Here is a 22772-nt window from a genome sequence, read left to right on the forward strand (position 1 = left end):
GGAATCAGGAAAACCATAATAAAAGTAGACTCTAATAGCCCAAGAGAACAAAACAGAGCCAGATTGACCTTGGCAATGCAAAGCTCCCAGAATCTCTCAGACATACTTGGCTTGGTAGACAGTTGGCCCTACTTCTGAGTGAAAAAAAAAAAAAAAGGTCTTAGCAAAGGTTATGATAATTTCCAAAAATGATTAGGAATTTAGAAGAAGACTATTGTTTTTACATGCTAGAGAAAGTACTATATCACTACACCATGCTTTGTATTATGTATACATTATATTACTTAGACATTAAAGTGTATATTATGTATATATTTGTCATACATACAAAAATATATGTTTATATGATAATATCAGTGCTCACATAAAAGCATTTACCTTTAAGAAGAATAGTAACCTGTGGTTTATCTTCAAGTTCAAAGAGAGGCACTTGTCAAATCCAGCCAGGCTAATGGCATATAGTTCATACTGGGACTGAGTCTTCCATGGTTTTCATTTGGATTTTTCCCCCTAATTAAACAAAATTCCTTCCAGCTTGATGATCAGCAAAAAAATCAAATAAGAACCATCTCATAGTATAATATGCAAGTTTCTCCAAATGCAGACCATGGTGGGGGGGTGTGGGTCCTGCTCACATATGCCTGTCTGGTATTAGCTTTTAATGCCATTTTCTGGTTCTTGTATTTTGTTTTGTTCTTCCTTTAAATGTAATGCCCCTTCCCAGAGCAAGTAGAAATTGTCCCATCTTTTGATAAACGGTGAGGACTTCATGACCCACAATAATAGACTTAAAGGCTAACAATATTCTAGAAGTCAATAAGTGAACTATAATTGACTGATTATCATTTTCTTTCAGCTTTCTGTACATTCATCACTATTCATTTTAAAATTAGGCTCATGAGGGCATCCCTGGGTGGCTCAGCGGTTTAGTGCCTGCCTTTGGCCCAAGGCACGATCCTGGAGACGCGGTATCGAGTCCCGCGTCGGGCTCCTGGCATGGAGCCTGCTTCTCCCTCTGCCTGTGTCTTTGCCTCTCTCTCTCTCTGTCTATCATAAATAAATAAATAAATCTTTAAAAAAATAAATAAAATTAGGCTCATGAATTACTAACTGAATCAAAATTATAAAAATGAACCATATATTAAAATTGCATTTTAAATAATTTATGTATACTTGGTATATCACTTTGATATAAAATAGGTATCTATTCTCAGGGCAGCCCTGGTGGCCCAGTGGTTTGGCGCTGCCTTCAGCCCAGGATGTGATCGTTGAGATCTGGGATCAAGTCCCACGTCAGGCTCCCTGCATGGAGCCTGCTTCTCTCTCTCTCTCTCTGTGTCTGTCATGAATAAATAAATAAAATCTTTTTTAAAAAAATAAGTATCTATTCTGTATCACATGCTGACTTGAAATTTATTTTATGCTTTTCTCAATCAACCTAAAAGTTAAAGATCACTCATTCTCACTAAAATTAAAACACACACACACACACACACACAAAAACAGGATAATGACAACGGTGACTTTTTTTTTTTTAACACAGAGGGACCCAAAAAAAGACAGAAAATAAGCCATGCAAATCACAAAATACCATAAGATACATAATAGGAGAGTCACAAATTTCAGGCTAAGAGAATCTGCCACAAGGTTTGGCTTCCTGTGGGGAAGTATTAAGGATAAATTCATGACAAAGGCTGCTTTGCTCTGCCCTTGAAAGTGGGAAAGCATTTACACAAGAGGAGGTGAAGGGCAAAGCGTTCCCAGCCAGAGAAGCGGTGGGACCAAAGTCATGGAGGTGGAAGAGTATGGAGCACAGCTGGACAGAGGAGGTGGGGGGGGGGAGGGTCATATTTTAAGGGATTATTTCATAGACACAGATAAGAGTTGTACTAAACGATAAGAAACTTATTTAGTAGGTAATTGAGAGCCTGTAAGCATTTTTCTTCTCTTTTATAACTTCTATGAATTTGTGTATTTTCATTAGTTTCCCCTTTTATTTCCTCTCTATTAGAGTACAAACAGATAATTTATTATTCTTGGTTAGCTTTATAATTTGGTCCATATACTACAGAGTATTGAAGCTTGATTATGATTAAAGAGAAAACTGGCCATCATGCAGACCTGGATGATGTGGAGATTAGATATGAGAGTATAATTTAGGGGACCCCGAAGCATGGGCTTGGTCAGGGACGCTTCTAACCAGCTCTTTTCTGACAGAGTGGTGCAGGGACCACTAGAGACCATTCATAGTGATGGCAGGGGAGTAGATAGACCATTTTCCAAAGCAAGTATTCAAAGACCATGAAATTAGCCAGTCTTACCCACTGATTTAGTTCATTTCACTTTCTTCCCATTTGTCTTTCCAAGTTAGATTCTCAGTATTACATTTAATTTTTGGACCTATCCAAAATCCTTTCAATAAACTTAGTTTCTACTTAAGTTAGTGCAAGTCAGATTCTGTTGCTTACAGGTAAAAATCTTTTTGTTACTGTGTTGAGTAAGAAAGATACCAGATCCACTTTTCTGGAACTTACTCTATAACAGGTACTAGAAGATGAATATTGTGTTTCTATACATGTCAGTAAATTAGATAAATCAGTTATGCAGCCATTACAGAGATCCTACTGAGTAATAAGGAAGTCTTGAACTAGAGTTTGAGCAGAAAATGGAAGGGAAAAAAATAAGAAGGCAAAATCTATAGAATTTGTTGCCTTAGGTGTGTTTAGAGTATGGTAATGGAGAGGTAAAAAAATAAACAAATGAAAAAAAACCACACAACTTATATTCATAACTGCCCTTGCAATCCAAATCCAGTGCAGCACACTGTAGATTCTCAACCAACACTGAGTGGATGAGGGGCAGGCCTGCTCAAGTTTACCAACATACCAAAGAGTGACAGGTCTTCTCTAACTGCAGTGACACCTCTGCTTGAACCTATCTGCCCTCACTCCTGTAGCCCCTTACCTGCCCCCTCCTTCTCTATGGACTCTCTCCCTTTTTTTTTTTTTTTTGTCATTCTCTATGCTATTCCCTCTACTTTCCTGATCCTCTGTACAAATCCAGCTGCATGTAATAATAAAATGGAAGATTTGGAAGGGACTTAAGACATTATCTATTTCATTTCCCTGATGACAAAACATGGTCTAAGGAGTTTTAATGATTTTCTCAGAATTATATAATTATTTAGTGACACAGTCATGATTTAGACTTGCGTCTCCAAATTGTAGTCCAGCTGTCACCTCTCCATCACTCAATATATGTCTACAATATATATCATGTAATACTTTATGGAACTTCTCTCCCCAGATCTTCAAGTAAGTCAAATGGAATTGCAGTTTATTTGGTGGTATTGCATGCTCCTGACATGTCATTATTGAGGTCCTCACATCTCTGTTTGAGAAATATCGGTTTAATGGATGATTTTCTAAAAACATCTGCCTGAATCAACCATGAAGCAATCCTGTAAAAACTATACCTAGAAGTTCTGGATTTTGGATGGGCATTTGTTTGGAGGTGCTTCTTTTATAGGAAATCACAGAAAGAAGACATGGGTTAATGTGAAAGATCTTACTGTTTGTTGTTGTTTGTTTTTTTAACTGTCCACAAAAATAGAATCTGTTCTATAACATGGTGGTTAATAACCTACTTAGGCAAATGTTAGAAACCCAATCAGTTATTACTGTTATTATGATTATTTAGAATTATAGTAACTATACAGCTCAGATTTCTTAGGCCTTGTATTAAATTAGGCTCTGGAGAAGAAACAGACAAGTCCTCTTGCTCTTGAAGAGCTCAAAACTAGTGGAAAGTGATACGAAATTCATGTATGTATATGTATGTATGTGTATGTACATATGTATGTATGTTTATATGCATGTGGCAAGAGCTAAGAATAAGTAGGGAAAGGAAAAAAAAACTGGAGATAGAGGACAGAGAATACTTTGATAGAACAGTGACTGGAAGGAACTAAGAATGGAAATGACGAAGAGCATTTACTCTTGGAAAGACAGAGTTTTCCCTAAGACAGGTAGTGACAAAAAAGACTTTGGTTGTCGATACAGGTACATTTAGAGGTAGAAAAGAAACATTGAGGGAATTTGTAACCAAAGGGAGTTATCTTCTATTCAAAGATATAAGAACATTGGCAGAGTAAAGAAAGTTGAAGGGAACAGCTGGGAGACTTGAAGATTGTTGTAGAAGAGCAGTGTCAGGGAATGGGAACCTTGACCACAAGATAAGATGATAAGCCAAAATTTTTTGTGGTCTCAATAAGCATGACCAGCAGCAGCCTGGAAAATACAAATGGTTATAATAACCCAACTTCAAAGACTGATAAGGCCATTAAGACTGAACATGACCTGAATACTTGTATGTATTACACGAAGTTAGTCTGATCAATAAATATGTTAATACATGTGAAGTGCTTAGCACAATGCCTGGTACATAATTATAACCCAAATTTATCTTTAAAAAATTGGATACAGGGGCACCTGGGTGGCACAATCAGTTAAGCATCTGCCTTCAGCTCAGGTCATGATCCCGGAGTCCTGGGATAAAGCCCTGCATCAGGCTTCCTATTCAGCTGGGAGTCTGCTTCTCTCTCTTCCTCTGCCCCTCCCCTCACTTGTGCATGCACATGCACACTCTCTCTCAAATGAATAAATTTTAAAAATCTTTAAAAAATAAAAAAATGTACATAAAATAACTCAAATTGCTGATTGAGAATGGAATTGAGATGCTAGATCATTGGATCTGAGATTATTAGGAAAAAAGTATAAAGGAGCTATTTTCTGGAAGAAAGTAGGAAGCACTGAGAATCTAGAATTGTATTTTTTCTTGTTAATTATGTTTGAAAACAGGTTTAAGAGTAGTAATCAGAAAGTAGAGGATATAATGATTAGATGAGGTTTTCAACCCTAAAATTTCAGACAGGATAATAAGATCCAGGATGTTAGTGTGGGAGCGGGTTATGGAAGAAGAATATTTATAAAGATGACTAGAATTAAAGACATCAACAATTTACCTAGGCTGAGTGACCTGGAAGTTGAAATTGCCCAGAATTTAGCATTCAGAGAAAAACCATTTGGAGGATAAGAACCCAGATGTGGGAGTTAAAATGAAGAAACTTAAATTTTTTTTTAAATTTCTATTTTTCTAAAGTAATCTCTACACTCAGCATGGGGTTTGAACTTACAACATAGGGCTTGAACTCACAACTGAGCTAGCCAGGCACCTCAAAAAGAAGAACCTTTTAAATAACCCTGTAAAAATAAAATTTTGAATGAGGCATAGAATAGCCAGAAAGACAATGAATGGCTCTGTTATTTAACATTGAAAATCTGAAGACTTTAAAATGGCCACTGAAGTGGAAGCATCATAAATAGCAGACATTCAGATTTCAGTTAAGGGGATGATTTCATACAAAAAGAGTTATTGATAAGATTCTTGTTTTGACTAAGAATTCTAGATTGTACAGTAGAAACAGTGAGGAGAAGGGAGATGGCCTAGGAAATGGGAGAAAGCTAATATGGATGGAAAAGGTAGTTTGCAAGATGGCAGGTGATCAGAAGAATCCTTACCTTGTGCAGTTATTGTGAACCTTTAGAAATAAAGAAAGTAGACAATAATGCTCTTTTAATGAAACTAAACTTTCCTCTACATCTCGTAAGGAACCATAATCAATTTGGCTACCTGGAGGACATGAAAACTTTATGGGCAGAAAGCAACATCTACTGTTCTTCCTTCAGTGTATACATAGTATTGTACCTGGAAACAAATGTTATTCATCAGGAATTCCCAATTCTTCTATATATGGATAGCAAAAACAATACTTGCACACCCCATCTACTGAAGAATCACTTACCTCCAAAGACACATTCTGGGGTGAAAGTGATGTCATCAAGGGCAATAAAGATGTCCTCATTTCCAGCCAAATCAGCTTCAAATGCCACTTTAAATGCACTGTTACTGGAGAGAAGCACATGTCTATACCGCCAACCGCTTCTTTTGTTTCCAATCACTGACCACACCAGGATGTTTAGTCCAGATTCCTCAATGGTATATATCTAATAATAAGGGGGGGGGGGAGAGTCCACTCTTTACAGCTTGAATGTTAGAGATATATGGGCATCCTGGTTGTTAATGAAAGAATGGAATCTGGCAATGTGACAGCACGACACCTTGACTATCATACTTTTTTTCAGTACAAATTGGAGTTACAGAGTGAGTTATATTTTCTTTAAGTAGTCAGACCTCTGTTTGATTTTGTCATGTCTATTTTTATTTTTATTTTTTTACTGTTTTAAGATTTTATATATTTATTCATGAGAGACACAGAAAGAAAGAGGCAGAGACACAGACAGAGAGGGAGAAGCAGGCTCCATGCAGGGAGCCTGATGTGGGACTCGATCCCAGGAATCCAGGATCACGCCCAGGGCCAAAGGCAGGATCTAAACTGCTAAGCCACCCAGGCTTCCCTTTCATGTCAATTTCTGTGCATCATAGTAGGCGAGGCCAAAACCTGTAACTGTCGTAAGATTCTAAAAGGCTGGAAGAACTATAAAACTAGAATTTCTCATTGCTAAAGGACTTTGTCCATGTTTTGCCAAGGTTGTTTTAAAAGAAGAGAACATTTATAATAAGTGAACATGACTATGTACAAGCCATTTCAAAAGCCAAAGTAATGCACAGGACATATTTACTATTTGAACAAATGGGGAATCTTCCTGAATTAATTAACATCAATATCCAAGACTTTTTAAGTGTAAGGACTAACAGATTCAATAAATAAAAGTGAAATAGCAATAAAGTTAGCTTTGAAACCAACCACCAAGTCAAGTTCCAGTAATCTTTAAACAGTAAAAAAACAATTCAAAACAAATTTTAAAAATGCCATTTCCCACTGCTCTTCAAAAAAAAATCTGTATTTTAAACAACAAAAACACACAAGGTTGTAAATATATTTTTTCTATATTACCTTTCTATACCTAAATTATTTCCCTAGAATAGTAATGTATGTTAGCAATCACTTACACAACTCTTTCTTTTTACATGGGAAAAATATGACTCAGAAAAAAGAAAACCCATGAATAATTTTCTTCTATTGAAACAGTTTTCGCCCAATGACATTCTTCCCTACTAAAAAATTATATTTTCTCATTTTTCTCAGCATCTAAATTTATCTAAGGATAATTTATCCTACAAAAGTTTATCCAGGGACACCTGCGTGGCTCAGCAGTTAAGCACATCTGCCTTTAGCTCAGGGTGTGGTCCTGGAATCCTGGGATCCAGTCCCACACCAGGTCCCCGGCATTGAGCCTGCTTCTCCCTCTGCCTGTATCTCTGCCTCTCTCTTTCTGTGTCTCTCATGAATAAATAAATAAAATATTTTTTAAAAAATGTATCTAAATGTTATACTATCAGGAGAAAATTACTACTCCTCATTCTGCTACATGTAATGATACTATATTGGCATTCCAGAAATTTTTCCAAGAGCCACCAAATTATGTAGAGCCAGAAATTAGCATGCTATTAATATTCACTATTATAAAAAATCTAAGTCAGAAATCCAACTATTAATGGAAGATTAAAAATCAGTAACAAGGGATCCCTGGGTGGCGCAGTGGTTTAGCGTCTGCCTTTGGCCCAGGGCGTGATCCTGGAGACGGGGATCGAATCCCACTTCGGGCTCCCGGTGCATGGAGCCTGCTTCTCCCTCTGCCTGTGTCTCTGCCTCTCTTTCTCTCTCTCACTGTGTGCCTATCATAAATAAATAAAATTTAAAAAAAATCAGTAACACAATATGATGATCACAGAAGAAGAAAAATAGAAAAACTTGCCCCAATCTGGAAATCTGAAAAGTGAGATTTAATATCAATGGTATGGAAAAGCACACATTTTGTAAGCAAAAATTAGTTTTTATATTGATTCCTCAATAAATGAAATAAACTAAGATTCAGTATGAAGAGATTTTGGCTCAAAACTGCATTTCCAGTCTCACACATAAGCACTCTAAGATTTAAAGCTCTAAGATCAGGTGGGTACCTATTTCTCAAATTAATACAAAATTTCTACATTTTTAAAAAATTAAAAAGGTAAGAAGCTTCCAATTAAATGTGATAGCAGGACAACTGTATAAAGTCAACCTAAGTTGAATTATCTTTTTTATCTTTATAAATCCTGGCTTACAACATAAAGATTTAAAAGGGGATGGCTTTATTTAGAACTCTTTTTCCAGAAAAACCAATTCCGAAAAACAAATTACATGAAAATACAACCCAATACTTTCTTTTTTCAAAACCCTAGTGTAAATGTATTTTGTTAATTTATCTATTTTTATTGTTTTTCATTTCATTTTTCTCTCTGCTTCAATCATGTTAATCTTCAATTAATCTTACTTGCTATTGCCAAATTCCATTTCCTTCATTCTCCTTTTACTCTGCTTCTCCTAAATCCATAATGACATCCCCTGCCTGTTCTCCCTCCCCCTGTGCCTTTATGAGCATTAACTGTCTAATAGACTTCACCTATGTTACCCATTATTTCACCATACAACAGTCCACATTAATTCTCATCAATTTCACTAATTCACTAATTAATTCCAATTAAATTTTTGACAGTCTCAAGGGTTGTTTCAATTGTAACATGTATTTATAATGCTACTAACATATTAGATTGAATAATTGCATGTTATGTACAGTGTTTCTGTAGCTACAATGGCCAATGGTAAAAATAGGAGAATCATTTAAGGACTCCATATAATTTTAGGGTTTTTTTATGGCCAATGAGAAACCCACAAAAGGCTAATATTATTTATTTCTGTTTTCCAATAAAAACAACATTCATTATATTCAGAGAAATTTCTGTGATAACTGTCAGCAAAATATTTATTTTTCAAAAATCTATTACTTTGAAAAAGTAAAATGGCTTATTTCCTTAAATAATTCTAATTTATTCATTATATTTTATTACACATATTTTACTGAAAACCATTTTGTTTCAATAATAACTTATTATTTGAGATAGCCTCTAAAATCAGCCACTGAATAAATAATTTGGCTACTTCAATTCTGATATTCTAAGTTGTGGTTGGACACACACCCATTAACATAATAATACTTAACATTATATATTATAAAACAATAATTTTATCATGATTTTTATAAAACAAGATGGATTCAAGAATAAATAAAAATGATATAATGTTTAGATATTAAATCAAGATTATTATATTCAAGAATGATATAATTGTAACTGCTTATGACATAGGGCAGGGAAAACTCGAAGAGAACTTTCTAAATCAAAACATAGAAAAAATGATATGTCATCTAAGTGCAAATATAATACTATTCAATTAAATATATGTTACATTTTCTGAGGAGGAAACTCTTCAACACTGATTTAGAATGAGCACACCTTTGGAGGAAGATGTTCAATAAAAGATACAATGAGGTAACAGAAAATATGAGTTAATGTTTAAATTACAGGATAGTATGAAAACCAGAGACCAGCTATATCAACAATACCCACAAATGTAGGTTTTCCAGGTGAAGAAGTAAAAGAACATAATTAGCAGATTATCCTAAAGTTCCTCTCCAGCCAGCCACAAAATCCAAGTGCCTGCAACATGCAAGGTAGGCTGGTACTGATTTAGGTTTTCTAATGGACACTTCCAGATATCAGAAACTCTTTATCCATTTCATTATATATTTAGGTTATTGAAATTAGTGCATGAAATGCATCAGAAAGATAAAACCTTGGGTTTGCTTGATCCCAGTTACTCCTGGCTATTCTGCTAGATGTCTTTTCTTTAATCACCACTGATAGGGTAAAACAACGAACTGAGCTACACGATCCTTTTTAATGCAGAGTTTCTCTTGACTTCATTTGAAAACACTCAAATTTATAAAATAAAGAAAAAAATCAAGAGTAATGAAAAATTTCCTTCAAAAAGAAGAATTTATGGGCATTAAAATTATTTAATAAAAGAGAAATAACATCCACATTAATGAAAATTTAGCACTTTCACATATGTTATGTGATCTTAGTACACAGCTGAACATAGAGTAGGACTATTGACTGCCATCTACAAATCTGGAATTAGAATTGTAGACAGAGATTAAACAACCCATTACTTGTACACATCAGAGGCTTCCAATCCTCCATATGTCATAAAGAAGAGATTAGAAATCATCATACTAGTTCTAAAAAGAAAAAAGCTGAGCTAAAAATCAACAACTATTCTTAGATCCATCCGACAATTGATGTCAAAGAGCTATCATGAATACCACCCCCAAAATTCAGAAGAATAATAGGTAGACACAAAGAATCACCGCTTACTGGGACAGAAGCCTCAGGACAGAAACGCCAGTGGGAACCAGCAGCAGGGTAGGGAAACTTGGACTGAAACTGATGAATTGCTGAAGGCTCACTATAGACAAGTTTCAGGTTAAACACTCTTTTTATTTTCTTTAAAGACTTTTTCTTTATTTATTGATGGGAGACACAGAGAAAGAGGCAGAGACATAGGCCAAGGGAGAAGCAGGCTCCATGCAGGGAGCCTGATGCAGGACTGGACCCCAGACTCAGGATCATGCCCTGAGTTGAAGGTAGATGCTCAACTGCTGAGCCACCCAGGCATCCCAGGGTTAAACATTCTGAAGGGACTCTACACTTTTGTGAGTTTGACCTATGGGAATGTCACCAGTTTCTCATATTGAAAATTAGAAAAAAAATTCCCTCAAAATTTTGGCAAATGAAGGGAAAAGTTGCCATTGGAAATACACCCCAACCATTCTGTTCTTAGCAAAACCTGTGCTCAAGACTCAAGACAAACTACTTAAAGAGATTGTAATTTACTGGGGTTTAACCAAACTGGAGAGAGAAAAATACCTAACTCTAGTCCTAGCAGCTTTCCAGGTGGAGAAAGGGAAAGAGGCAATTTAGCAACTTCTAGCCTTCCTATATTACCTCAGGAGTGGGAAAACAACCAACTAACCAACCAACCAACCAATCAAAAACAAAACACACAAACAAAAAAACATCTGAGAGGCAATTATGAAGGCTACAACCCAGTGGCACTAAAAGACTCCCTGAGACCTAAGCATAGGCCCCACAATTTACCAAGGACATGAGTCAGGCATCTGTGTAAGAACAGGCAAATACAAGGAAATAATAGCACATGGCAGACCTTATTTAAAATAAATATCTCTGGAAACAGAAAGGTAACCAGAAAGACAAAAATAGACAACAGGGAAATGATAACTGATACCCACACTTACAGCAAAGAGTAAACACATCCTAACCGCCAAGAAGGGATTAATATGGTAAGGGCTATAATGGAAAAAGTAGACAATAGGCAAGAAGAGATGCAAGAAGTGTAAACAGAGAGATGGAAAGTCTAAGAAATAGCCAAAAGGAAATACTAGAAATAAATAAAAAAGTCTTTACAGAAATAAAACATGGGCTCATCAATAGATTGGACACAGGAGAGGAAAGAATGAGTGAGCTTGAAGATATGTCAATAGAAACTACCAAATATAAAATGCAAGGAAAAAAAAAGACAGGAAAAAAAATGGAACAGAATATCCAAGTACTGTGGAATTGTTCCAAAAGGTGTAATATGCAAAAACAAACAAACAAACAAACAAAAGGTGTAATATGCATAATGTAAATACCAGAAGAAGAAAAAAGAAGAAATATTTAAAGTGATAATGAATGATAATTTTCCAAAATTAATGATAAACACCAATCCACAGATCCCAGAAGATTTATAAGCACCAAATATTTATCTATACCTGGGCATATGATACTAAAACTGCAGAAAATCAAAAACAGGGATAAATCTTAAAAGAAGCCCCATATGGGTGTGGTGTGTGGGGGTAAATACCTCACTTACAGAGAAGCAAGAATTACATCAGACTTCTCTTTAGAAATCATGCAAACAAAAGAGTGTGTAATAAAAATATTTAAAGTATTAAAGAGGAAAAAAAAAGACTCCCATCTGGAATTCTTTATACAATAAAAGTATCCATCAAAATAAAGAATAAAGATTTTTCTCAAACATAAGTTAAATAATTTTTCGTTAGTCTACCTGCAAGTAAAGTTAAAATAAATTCTTTAGACAGAAAGAAATTCTATCAGTCAGAAAATCCAACTATATAAATAAGAAAGAGAATAAATGTAGTAAATAAAATATTTTATTATTAATTGAACAGGTAACAGTTTGTTAAAAATAATGATAGGAAGAATGTATTCAGTTAATTTAGGTTTGAGGTAAGTGAAATAAATGAATGGCAGCATGTTATAAAGATAGACAGGGGGACTTGAAAATGCTGTTTATAATGTTTGTGCACTACCCATGAAGTCACAGTGTTATTTGAGAGTGAGCCTGGATTACTTAAAATTGCATATTGTAAGGGGCAAAAATAGGGGAAACAAAGTTTTAAAAGAAGTATAATTGATATGCTACAAAAGGAAGGAAAAAAAGGAATCATACAAAATAATTAAGACAAAGGCAAAAAAGAATAGAGGACCAAAAAAAAAAAAACAGAAAAAAAAAGAAAAGAAAAGAAGGTTAACAATTATAAAAGAGAAACAATTATTCTAGATATTAATCCAACTATCTATAATCCCCTTAAATGTTTTCTAAATATACCAATTAAAGAGATTGTTAAAGTAGATTTTTTAATAGGACTTAACTCTATGTTGTCTATAAGAAACTCAAGTTAAATATAAGGACAAAGATACATTAAAAAGTAAAGGGATAAAGATACGCTATGTTAATATTAATGAAAAGAAAGCTGGAAAAGCTAAATTAACTTTGGGCAGAGCAAATTTCAGAGAAAGGAAAATTATCAGGGACAGAGTATTACAAAATGAAGACAGTGCTCAATTCTCTAAGACAAAGCTGTCCTCGATGTGTATCACTAACAGCACAATGTCAAATGCTTGAGACAATAACTAGAAGAGCTGCAAGAAGAAATAGATGAATCTACTCATATAAGTGGAGACTTCAACATCCTTTTATTAGTAATTGGCAATCAGGAGGCAGCAAATCAGTAAGGTATAACTGAACTGAGCAGTGTCCATCAACTTTACATTTATAAAAAAAAAATTATCCAGGAACAAGAGAACACACATTCCTCTCAAATTCACAGTAAACACTCAGAAAGACTGATAATATTCTAAGCCATCCAATACATTACTGCAAATTTGAAAGAACAGAAATAGTACATTGTACACTCTCTGGTCACAATGGAGTTTAACTAGAAAATAATAACAGGAAGATATATGGGAAATCCAAAACTACCTGGAGATTATACAACATATTTCTTAATACCACATGAGTTAAATTGGAAATCACAAGAAACAACTAAAACCATTTCAAATTAAATGAAAATGAAAGTACAATTCATTAAAACTTGTGGGATGCAGTAAAGCAGTGCATAGAGAAGAACTTTATAGAATTAAATTCGTATAATAGAAAATGAGGAAGATCTAAAATCAGTAACCTAAGCTGATTCTTTGAAAAAATAATAAAATTACTAAACTTCTAGCCAGATTACTTAAGGAAACGAAAGAAGGTATGAATACAAATATCAGAAATGAAAGAGGGACTATGACTACTGATCCCATGAAAGTATAACAAAGGATTATTATTAACAACTCTATGTCCACAAATTTGATAAATCAGATGAAACTGACCAATTCCATGAAAGGCATACCTATTAAAGTTCACACAAGGACATATAGAAAATCTGAATAAGCCTGTAATATTAAAGAAATTAAATCAATTATTCCAAAAGAGAAAGCACCAAGCCCAGATAGATTCACTGGTAAATTCTACTAAACATCTAAGAAAGAAATTACACCAATTATCTATAATCATAACCAGAAAATAGAAGCAGAGGAAATATTTCCAAATCTATTCTATGAGGCCAGCAAAACTAGACAAGATATTATTAGAAAGAAAAACACACCAATATCTACCATGAACATAGATTCAGAAATTTTCAACAAAGTATTGGCAAATTGAATCCAATAATGTATAGGAAGAATGACAAATAGCACTAGGTGAGATCTATTCCAGGTATGCTAGGTAGATACACACTGGGAAATCAATTAAGTAAACTATCATATCAGCAAGATATAGAAGAAAAATCATATAATAATATATATAATAATATGCACAAAAAAGCATAGGACAAAATCCAATACCCATTCATAATAATAAGTCTTAAGAAACTAGAAATAGGAAAGAAACTTCAACTTGATAACAAACATTTACAAAAAACCTACAGTTAACCCTATGCTTAATGGTGAGAAACTATAAACTTTCCTGCAAAGATCAGAAATAAGCAAGGATATGTGCTTTCACTGCTTCTCTTCAACATTGAACTGGAAGTCCTGGATAATACAATAAATAAAGAGAAAAAAGGAACTAAAAGATATACTGATCAGGAGTGTTTGGGTGCCACAGTTGCTTAAGCTTCAGACGCTTGGTTTCAGCTTAGGTAGTGATCTTGGGGTCATGAGATTCAGCCCCATGTCAGGATCTGCACTCAGTGAGGAGTCTGCTTGAGGTTTTCTCATTCCCTCATCCCCTCTCCATCTCTCTCTCTCTCCTCTCTCTTTCTCTCTCTCTCAAATAAACAATTAAATCTTTTCAAAAAAGATATACTGATCAATAAAAAAAATGTTTTTTGTTTGCAAATGACATGATTGTCTACATATAAAATCTCAAAGAACAACAACAACAACAACAACAACAACAAAACACCCCTGAAATTATTAATTTACAGCAAGGTTTCAAGATACAAGGTTAATATACAAAAGTCATTTATTTTCTTATAATCCAGCAATGAAAAATTGGATTTGAAATTTAAAACATAATGCTATTTATATCAGCAAAAAATACATGATTCATATGAACATTATAAAACCGATGAAAAAATTGAAAGACCTAAATAAATAGATGATATATTATGAGGAAGACTCAATATTGTCAAGATACAAATTCTTCTCAACTTGATATTCAGGGATCCCTGGGTGGCGCAGCGGTTTAGCGCCTGCCTTTGGCCCAGGGCGCGATCCTGGAGACCTGGGATCGAATCCCATGTCGGGCTCCCAGTGCATGGAGCCTGCTTCTCCCTCTGCCTATGTCTCTGCCTCTCTCTCTCTCTCTGTGTGACTATCATAAATAAATAAAAATTAAAAAAAAAAACTTGATATTCAGATTCAATTTAATCCCAGCAAAATCCCAGCAAGTAACTTTAAGGCTACTAAAAAAGTCATTCTAAAGTCTATAGGGAAAGACACAGAATAGCCAATAGAATATTGAAAAAGAAGAACAAAGTCAGAGAACTGACACTACCTCACTGGGATTCATTTTAAATTTACAGTAATCAAGGCAAGGTAGTATTGGTGAAAGATAAACAGAACTGAAAAGAGAGCCTAGAAATAGACCCATGTATATCTAGTCAACTGATTTTTGATAAAGGAACAAAGACAACTCAATGTGGGAGATTGGTATTTCCAACAAATGGTACTGAAATAACTAGATTCACATGCCAAAAAAAAAAAAAAAAAGTGATCCTAGATATAGAACTTCCATGTCTCACCAAAATGAATTCAGAATGGTTCATAGACTTAAGGTCCACTGCAAAAGAATAAAACTTCAAAGAGAAAACATAAGAGAAAAATCTATGTGATCTTAGATTTTGAGATAACTTTTTAGCTATAAAACCAGAATCATGATCCATCAGTGGAAAAACTGGTAAGGTGGATTTCACTAAAATTAAAAACTTCTGCTCTGTTAAGGACACTGTCATGACAACAAAAAGAAACACATAAACTGGAGGAAATATATGTTTTAAAGATTTATTTATTTGAGAGCAAGAAAGTGTGCAAGTGGGGGGAGGGGAAAAGGAGAGAGGAAGAGAGAGAATCTCAAGCAGACTCTCTGCTGAGTGCAGAGCCCATCCCATTACCCTAAATCATGACCTGAGCCGAAACCAAGAATTGGATGTTCAAACAACTGAGCACCCCCAGGCACCCCGGAGAAAATATTTTAAAACACAAATCTGATAAAAAGACTAGTATACAAAATATGCAAAACATTTAAAAGAGAAATAAGAAAATAACCCAATTTAAAAAGGGACAAAAGACCTCATCAAAGCAGCAATGAAGATAGCAAATAAGCATAGGAGAAATTCTCAATATCATGTATCATCAGGGAATTACAAATTGAAACAGCTAAAACACCTATTAGAATGGCTAAAATCCAAATCACTGAAAATACCAAATTCCAGCAAGGAACAAAAGAAACCTTATCATTGCCAGTGGAGATGCAAGATGGTATAGCTACTTTAGAAGACAATTTTTGCAGTTTCTCACAAAACTAAACATACTCTTACCATATGAGCCAGCAACTGTACTCCCAAAGGAGTTGAAAACTTATATCCACACAGGAATCTGTACATTTATAGCATATAACTTATAATTATACTTTATAAATATGCAGATTTATAATTCTCAAAACTTGGAAGTAACCAAGAGATTCTTCAATAGGTCAATGCACAAAAAAATGCTGGTGCATCCATACACTGGAATTTTATTTAGGCATAAAAGAAAAATGAGCTATCAAGTCACAAAAAGACATGAGGGAACTTCAGTGTATATTTCTAAGTGAAAGATGCCAATCGGCTATAAAACTTCTAGAAGATAACAAAGGTAAAAAGTCTAGGTGACTTTCGGCTTTGCTTTGCTTATTGCTTTTTGGTTTTGTTTGTTTTTATTTTGTTTTTTGAATTAGAGATGAGTTTATGGATAGTAGTATGGGACAAAGTGGGTAGAAGCCAGGGCCTATAGTAATGAGCTTCCCAGGAATAGACAAATAGACAGGAATGGCCCAGACAAACAAACTGAGAGATAGACAAGAAAACAAAGCTAAATGGGTAAGAGGCCAGGACCAGCCTCAGCAGCTGTGTCTGGGCTTCAGATCTAGTTATGCTCTGGGGACCTAGAAAATGGACATGGCTGGCACCGACCTCAGTGCCCTCCTGCTCACTCGCTCTTGTGCCTCACCAGAAGCCAGGGACCTTTTGCACGTGGTCTCCTGAAATACAGAAAGGTTGTTCTGGGAGTGTGTGGACACAGAGGATCAAGGTGCTTGGAGGCTCCCTGGGGAGGTGGAGACCTGAGTGACTTGGGGTTAGCAGCAGCAATGGGGAGAATCCGCTCACACCCTGCCCACCACACCAACATGGGGCAATAAATACCATTTCAAGTAGAACTCTAACCTTATGAATTTCTGGAAAAGGTAAAACTATCTATAGACACAGTAAAGAAGATGAGTGGTTGCCTGGGGTGTTGGAGAGGAAGGAAGGGATGAATAGGTTGATCACAGGATTTTTAGAAGAGTGAAACTGTTCTGTACAATACTGTAGATACAGGTCATTACACGTATGTGAAAACCCATGGAATGTATAACACCAAGAGTGAGCCCTTATGTAAACTATAGACTTGAATAATAAAGTGCTAATATTGACTCATCAATTGTAGTCAATATGCCATAGTGATGTCAAATGTTAATAATAATGCAAAGCTGTGGAGGGATGGGGGGGTATACGGGAACTGCCTACGCATTCTGCTCCTTTTCTCTGTAAATCTAAAACTGCTAAAAAATTAAAGTACTGATTAAAAAATATTTTTAAAAACCCAAATATACACAGTTTAAGAGCGATAGAGCTAGTATGGAATTTTTCTTACTCGCTTTGATCCACTCAATTGCCTATTTTATTGGAAAAAATACTAATATCCATTTCAACACCAATTGAGCATTATCCAAGTGGTCACTTGGTTCTCTCTTTTTAAAAAATATTTATTTATTTGAGAGAGAAAGAGAGCGAGTACGTACACAAGTGGATGAGAGACAGAGACGGGATCTCAGGCAGGCTCTACGTTCAGTGCAGAGCTTGACACAGGACTTGATCTCATGACCCTCAGATCATGACCTGAGCCTTATCAAGAGTCTGACACTTAACAGACTGAGCCACATAGAACAGTCCTCTAAACACATTATTGTCTCTTTCCTCCTTTCCCTCTTTCCATCACACTTTCTACTTCCAATATTGGACATTTTAAAAAGTCAGGAGGCATACCATCTCAAACATTTACCTCAATTTCCTCTTAAGAAACTACCCATTTTTGCCTATTAGATGCATGAATTATAGAAGTACTAGGTATATTAAGCTAACAAAGGAAGCACTGAAGAACTCAGTAACAGCAATTTTCTAGAACTGGGTCTCACAACACAGGTAATAAAAATGTCCTTCCAATGGTATAAACATTTCTTCAAGATCTCTGTCCTGTCCCCCTTCTTCCATAGCTCACTACTCTTTCCCTCCATGAGGCTACCTTGCCAATCCTCTTAAATACCAAGGACACTCACAACTCAGGGTGTTGCACTGTTTTGTTTTTTTTTTTTCTCTTTATCTGAAGTGTTCTCCCATCATGGCCCCCATATTTCCATGGCTCACTCCTTGGTCTCTTTCAAGGGTTTGCTCAAAGTTTACAATCTCAGTGTGGCCCATTCTGACCATACCCAGCTCTGTTAAGGTGGTTTTCTTTGCATGTGACTTTTTTGAAATACATTGTCCCTCCCTGTGAGGACTCTGAAGCCCCATGTGGGGACATCTCTGACTAACTCACTTCTAATCCTCTTACTCTGTCTCATTTTGTTACATGGTCATTGCAAAGACTAACCAACTTACTAATTTATCACATTTCTTGTTTAATGTCTGCTTCACCATGTAGCATAAATCCTATTAGGGCAGGGAGTTTGTTTTGTTTATTTAGGTATGCCTAAAATACTGTCATGTTCATAATAGGTGCTCAGTAAATATTTGCTAAAGAATGAAAGAATGGAAAGTTTCCAGATTTAAGAACTTTATGTTGGAAAGCATCTTGGAGATTTTCTAGTCAAGAACTTCATAGGGGATTGGAAAGAATACCTGACTCACTCACTAGTCAGTGATGAAAGCAGGATTTCATGTTTCTCACTGTGCAATTTCTAACTTAGCAAACTCATTATTTCATTTGAAAAATAAATGTAACTATCTAGAAAAATAAAGATTATTTAGCTACAGCAGTGAAAGCTAGCAATGCTCTCATCTCTAAGTTTACAAATAATTGCTCATTCACACTAAAATGTCACCACAACTTGGAGGTCACTGAGTTATAAATAAGCTACACTGTCTTAAAATAAGAAATTTACCCTAGATTAAATAAAGGAATGGGTGATTAAAAAAACAAACAAGCAACAACAAACAAAAAACAAAACAAAACAAAACAAAACAAAAAACTTGGAATGATCAGAATTTGAATTGAAGAATAATCTACATCTCAGCTCTGTCTTTAAAATGTGAAGAGATATAGCACTCTTTTTTTTCTTTCTCTTTCTCATTTGAGATAGGGGATACAGAATCTCTGTTATCTAATATCTCAAAGCAAATTAAGTAAATTTATTCACACAAAACCATTGCTCAAATTAAACAGGACCACCCAAAATTGATTGCTGATTATTTGTGGTTTAGGGAGACATTTCTGGTCATCTCTATCATATTTTATTTATTTATATATTTTTTCTGTCATATTTTAAAAGCATGAAACCCTGCTTTAGTGTTTAACTTGCCTAGTAATAAGAAGACTGAACAGTGTTATGATCAGAGGCTATGACCCAGAATCCAATCCTAGTCATGCCAATAATAACTGGATGTCTTAGGCTAAATTATTTAATGTCTTTAAACTTTGACTTATCCTCTATTAAATAGAATATTAATATTTACCTGAAAAGTCTGTTATTAGGTCTAAATAATGTATATAAGGTACTAACATTAATAAGTGCACTTCCTTTTTATTATTTGTTATTCACATGTCTGTTATCATATATCCTATTTCATCTATTCTAAGAAAAGAGTTAACATACTAAGATGAGTATGTTTATGAGAATGTTAACTGGATGATTTCATTAGGAAAACTGATACCCTTTGGTGGGATTTGAAAGAATGACTTCATGGTGCAATTTCAGGTTTATCAGATTTTTTACAGAAGCATTGCTAGGATTCTTATAAATAAGGGGAATGAGAACCAGAGAGCTTTCTAAATGTTCTAAGTTTCCAGTCATTAGTAACTTGGGAAGCTGAGTCTAGGACATAGGTTTCCTATATTCTAGTCAATTGCCTTTCCTGAGCATTACTCTGTTTGCAATAAACATCACAGGCTATATCAGAGGAGAAAAGAGCTAAGAAAAATTACAGCTGAGAGAAATTACAGTAGAAATTGAAATGGTTGATTTGTATGTAGCTCTACAACATTAACTTCACTTTCTTTGAAAGAGACAGACTATTTAGGAGTAATCAGAAATAAGGAAGCAACCAATGTCTTAATGGCAGAATGACCCGAGTAGCTTTCAATGTTAGGCTGATACACATTTTTTCCCTCCCACCAAACAATATTATGGTACAGACCAACTTTAAAATGTTTCAGAACAACTTACCTCAAAGTGAGGGAAAATTTGGACTGCAAAACAGCAAAGAGAAAAACATGGAACTGTGATTTGATTTACTTTTCTTAGTGTGTTCTGCAAAACTGCAAATATATGGAGAAAAATAGTCTCTGGTTCTGTGGGTAACTGAAAACACATATTTACCTATATTCCTTAAAACTGTTCTGCTGTAAAGACAGGAGAAACTCTGAAATAAATCCCCAGGGTCACTGAAAGAACAGGAGAACAGATCCCAACATACAAAAGTAGTTTCTTACAGACTTTCTGCAAACCAAATGGAAACTGTATTTTTTTTAAATAATAAATTTATTTTTATTGGTGTTCAATTTGTCAACATACAGAATAACACCCAGTGCCAATCCCGTCAAGTGCCCCCCTCAGTGCCTGTCACCCAGTCACCCCACCCCCCACCCTCCTCCCCTTCCACCACCCCTAGTTCGTTTCCTAGAGTTAGGAGTCTTCATGTTCTGTCTCCCTTTCTGATATTTCCTACCCATTTCTTCTCCCTTCCCTTCTATTCCCTTTCACTATTTTTTATATTCCCCAAATGAATGAACCATATAATGTTTGTCCTTCTCCGATTGACTTATTTCACTCAGCATAATACCCTCCAGTTCCAACCACGTCGAAGCAAATGGTGGGTATTTGTCATTTCTAATGGCTGAGTAATATTCCATTGGATACATAAACCACATCTTCTTTATCCATTCATCTTTCGATGGACACCGAGGCTCCTTCCACAGTTTGGCTATTGTGGACATTGCTGCTAGAAACATCGGGGTGCAGGTGTCCCAGCGTATAATGCATCTGTATCTTTGGGGTAAATCCCCAGCAGTGCAATTGCTGGGTTGTAGGGCAGCTCTATTTTTAACAATTTGAGGAACCTCCACACAGTTTTCCAGAGTGGCTGCACCAGTTCACATTCCCACCAACAGTGTAAGAGGGTTCCCCATTCTCCGCATCCTCTCCAACATTTGTGGTTTCCTGCCTTGTTAATTTTCCCCATTCTCACTGATGTGAGGTGGTATCTCATTGTGGTTTTGATTTGTATTTCCCTGATGGCAAGGGATGTAGACCATATTCTCATGTGCGTGTTGGCCAGGTCTATGTCTTCCTCTGTGAGATTTCTGTTCATGTCTTTTGCCCATTTCATAATTGGATTTTTTTGTTTCTTTGCTGTTGAGTTTAGTAAGTTCTTTATAGATCTGGGAAATTAGCCCTTTATCTGATATGTCATTTGCAAATATCTTCTCCCATTCTGTAGGTTGCCTTTTGGTTTTGTTGACTGTATCTTTGCTGTGCAAAAGCTTCTTATCTTGATGAAGTCCCAATAGTTCATTTTTGCTTTTGTTTCTTTTGCCTTCGTGGATGTATCTCGCAAGAAGTCACTCTGGCTGAGTTGAAAAAGGGTGTGGCCTGTGTTCTCCTCTAGGATTTTGATGGAATCTTGTCTCACATTTAGATCTTTCATCCATTTTGAGTTTATCTTTGTGTATGGTGCAAAAGAGTGGTCTAGTTTCATTCTTCTGCATGTGGATGTCCAATTTTCCCAGCACCATTTATTGAAGAGACTGACTTTCTTCCAGTGGATAGTCTTTCCTCCTTTATTGAATATTAGTTGACCATAAAGTTGAGGGTCCACTTCTGGATTCTCTATTCTGTTCCATTGTTCTATATGTCTGCTTTTGTGCCAGTACCACACTGTCCTGATGACCACAGCTTTGTAGTACAACCTGAACTCTGGCATTGTGATGCCCCCAGCTATGGTTTTCTTTTCTAAAATTCCCCTGGCTATTCAGGGTCTTTTCTGATTCCACACAAATCTTAAAATAATTTGTTCTATCTCTCTGAAGAAAGTCCATGGTATTTTGATAGGGATTGCATTAAACGTGTAAATTGCCCTGGGTAACATTGACATTTTCACAATATTAATTCTGCCAATCCATGAGCATGGAATATTTTTCCATCTCTTTGTGTCTTCCTCAGTTTCTTTCAGAAGTGTTCTATAGTTTTTGGGTATAGATCCTTTACCTCTTTGGTTAGGTTTATTCCTAGGTATCTTATGCTTTTGGGTGCAATTGTAAATGGGATTGACTCCTTAATTTCTCTTTCTTCAGTCTCATTGTTAGTGTAGAGAAATGCCACTGACTTCTGGGCATTGATTTTGTATCCTGCCACGCTACCAAATTGCTGTACGAGTTCTAGC

At 35.4% G+C, this 22772-nt stretch overlaps 1 protein-coding gene across 1 annotated transcript in view; it reads right to left on the reverse strand.

The window, feature by feature from the left end:
- MALRD1 (MAM and LDL receptor class A domain containing 1) overlaps positions 1 to 22772 on the reverse strand; it is a 755529-nt gene that overhangs the window by 151743 nt on the left and 581014 nt on the right. The window contains 1 exon segment of the mRNA XM_072825144.1: positions 5864 to 6065. Coding sequence (XP_072681245.1) covers positions 5864 to 6065 — 202 coding nt within the window.

The sequence above is a fragment of the Canis lupus genome, chromosome 5 (genome assembly GCF_048164855.1).
Source record: "Canis lupus baileyi chromosome 5, mCanLup2.hap1, whole genome shotgun sequence".
Taxonomy (NCBI): Eukaryota; Metazoa; Chordata; class Mammalia; order Carnivora; family Canidae; genus Canis; species Canis lupus.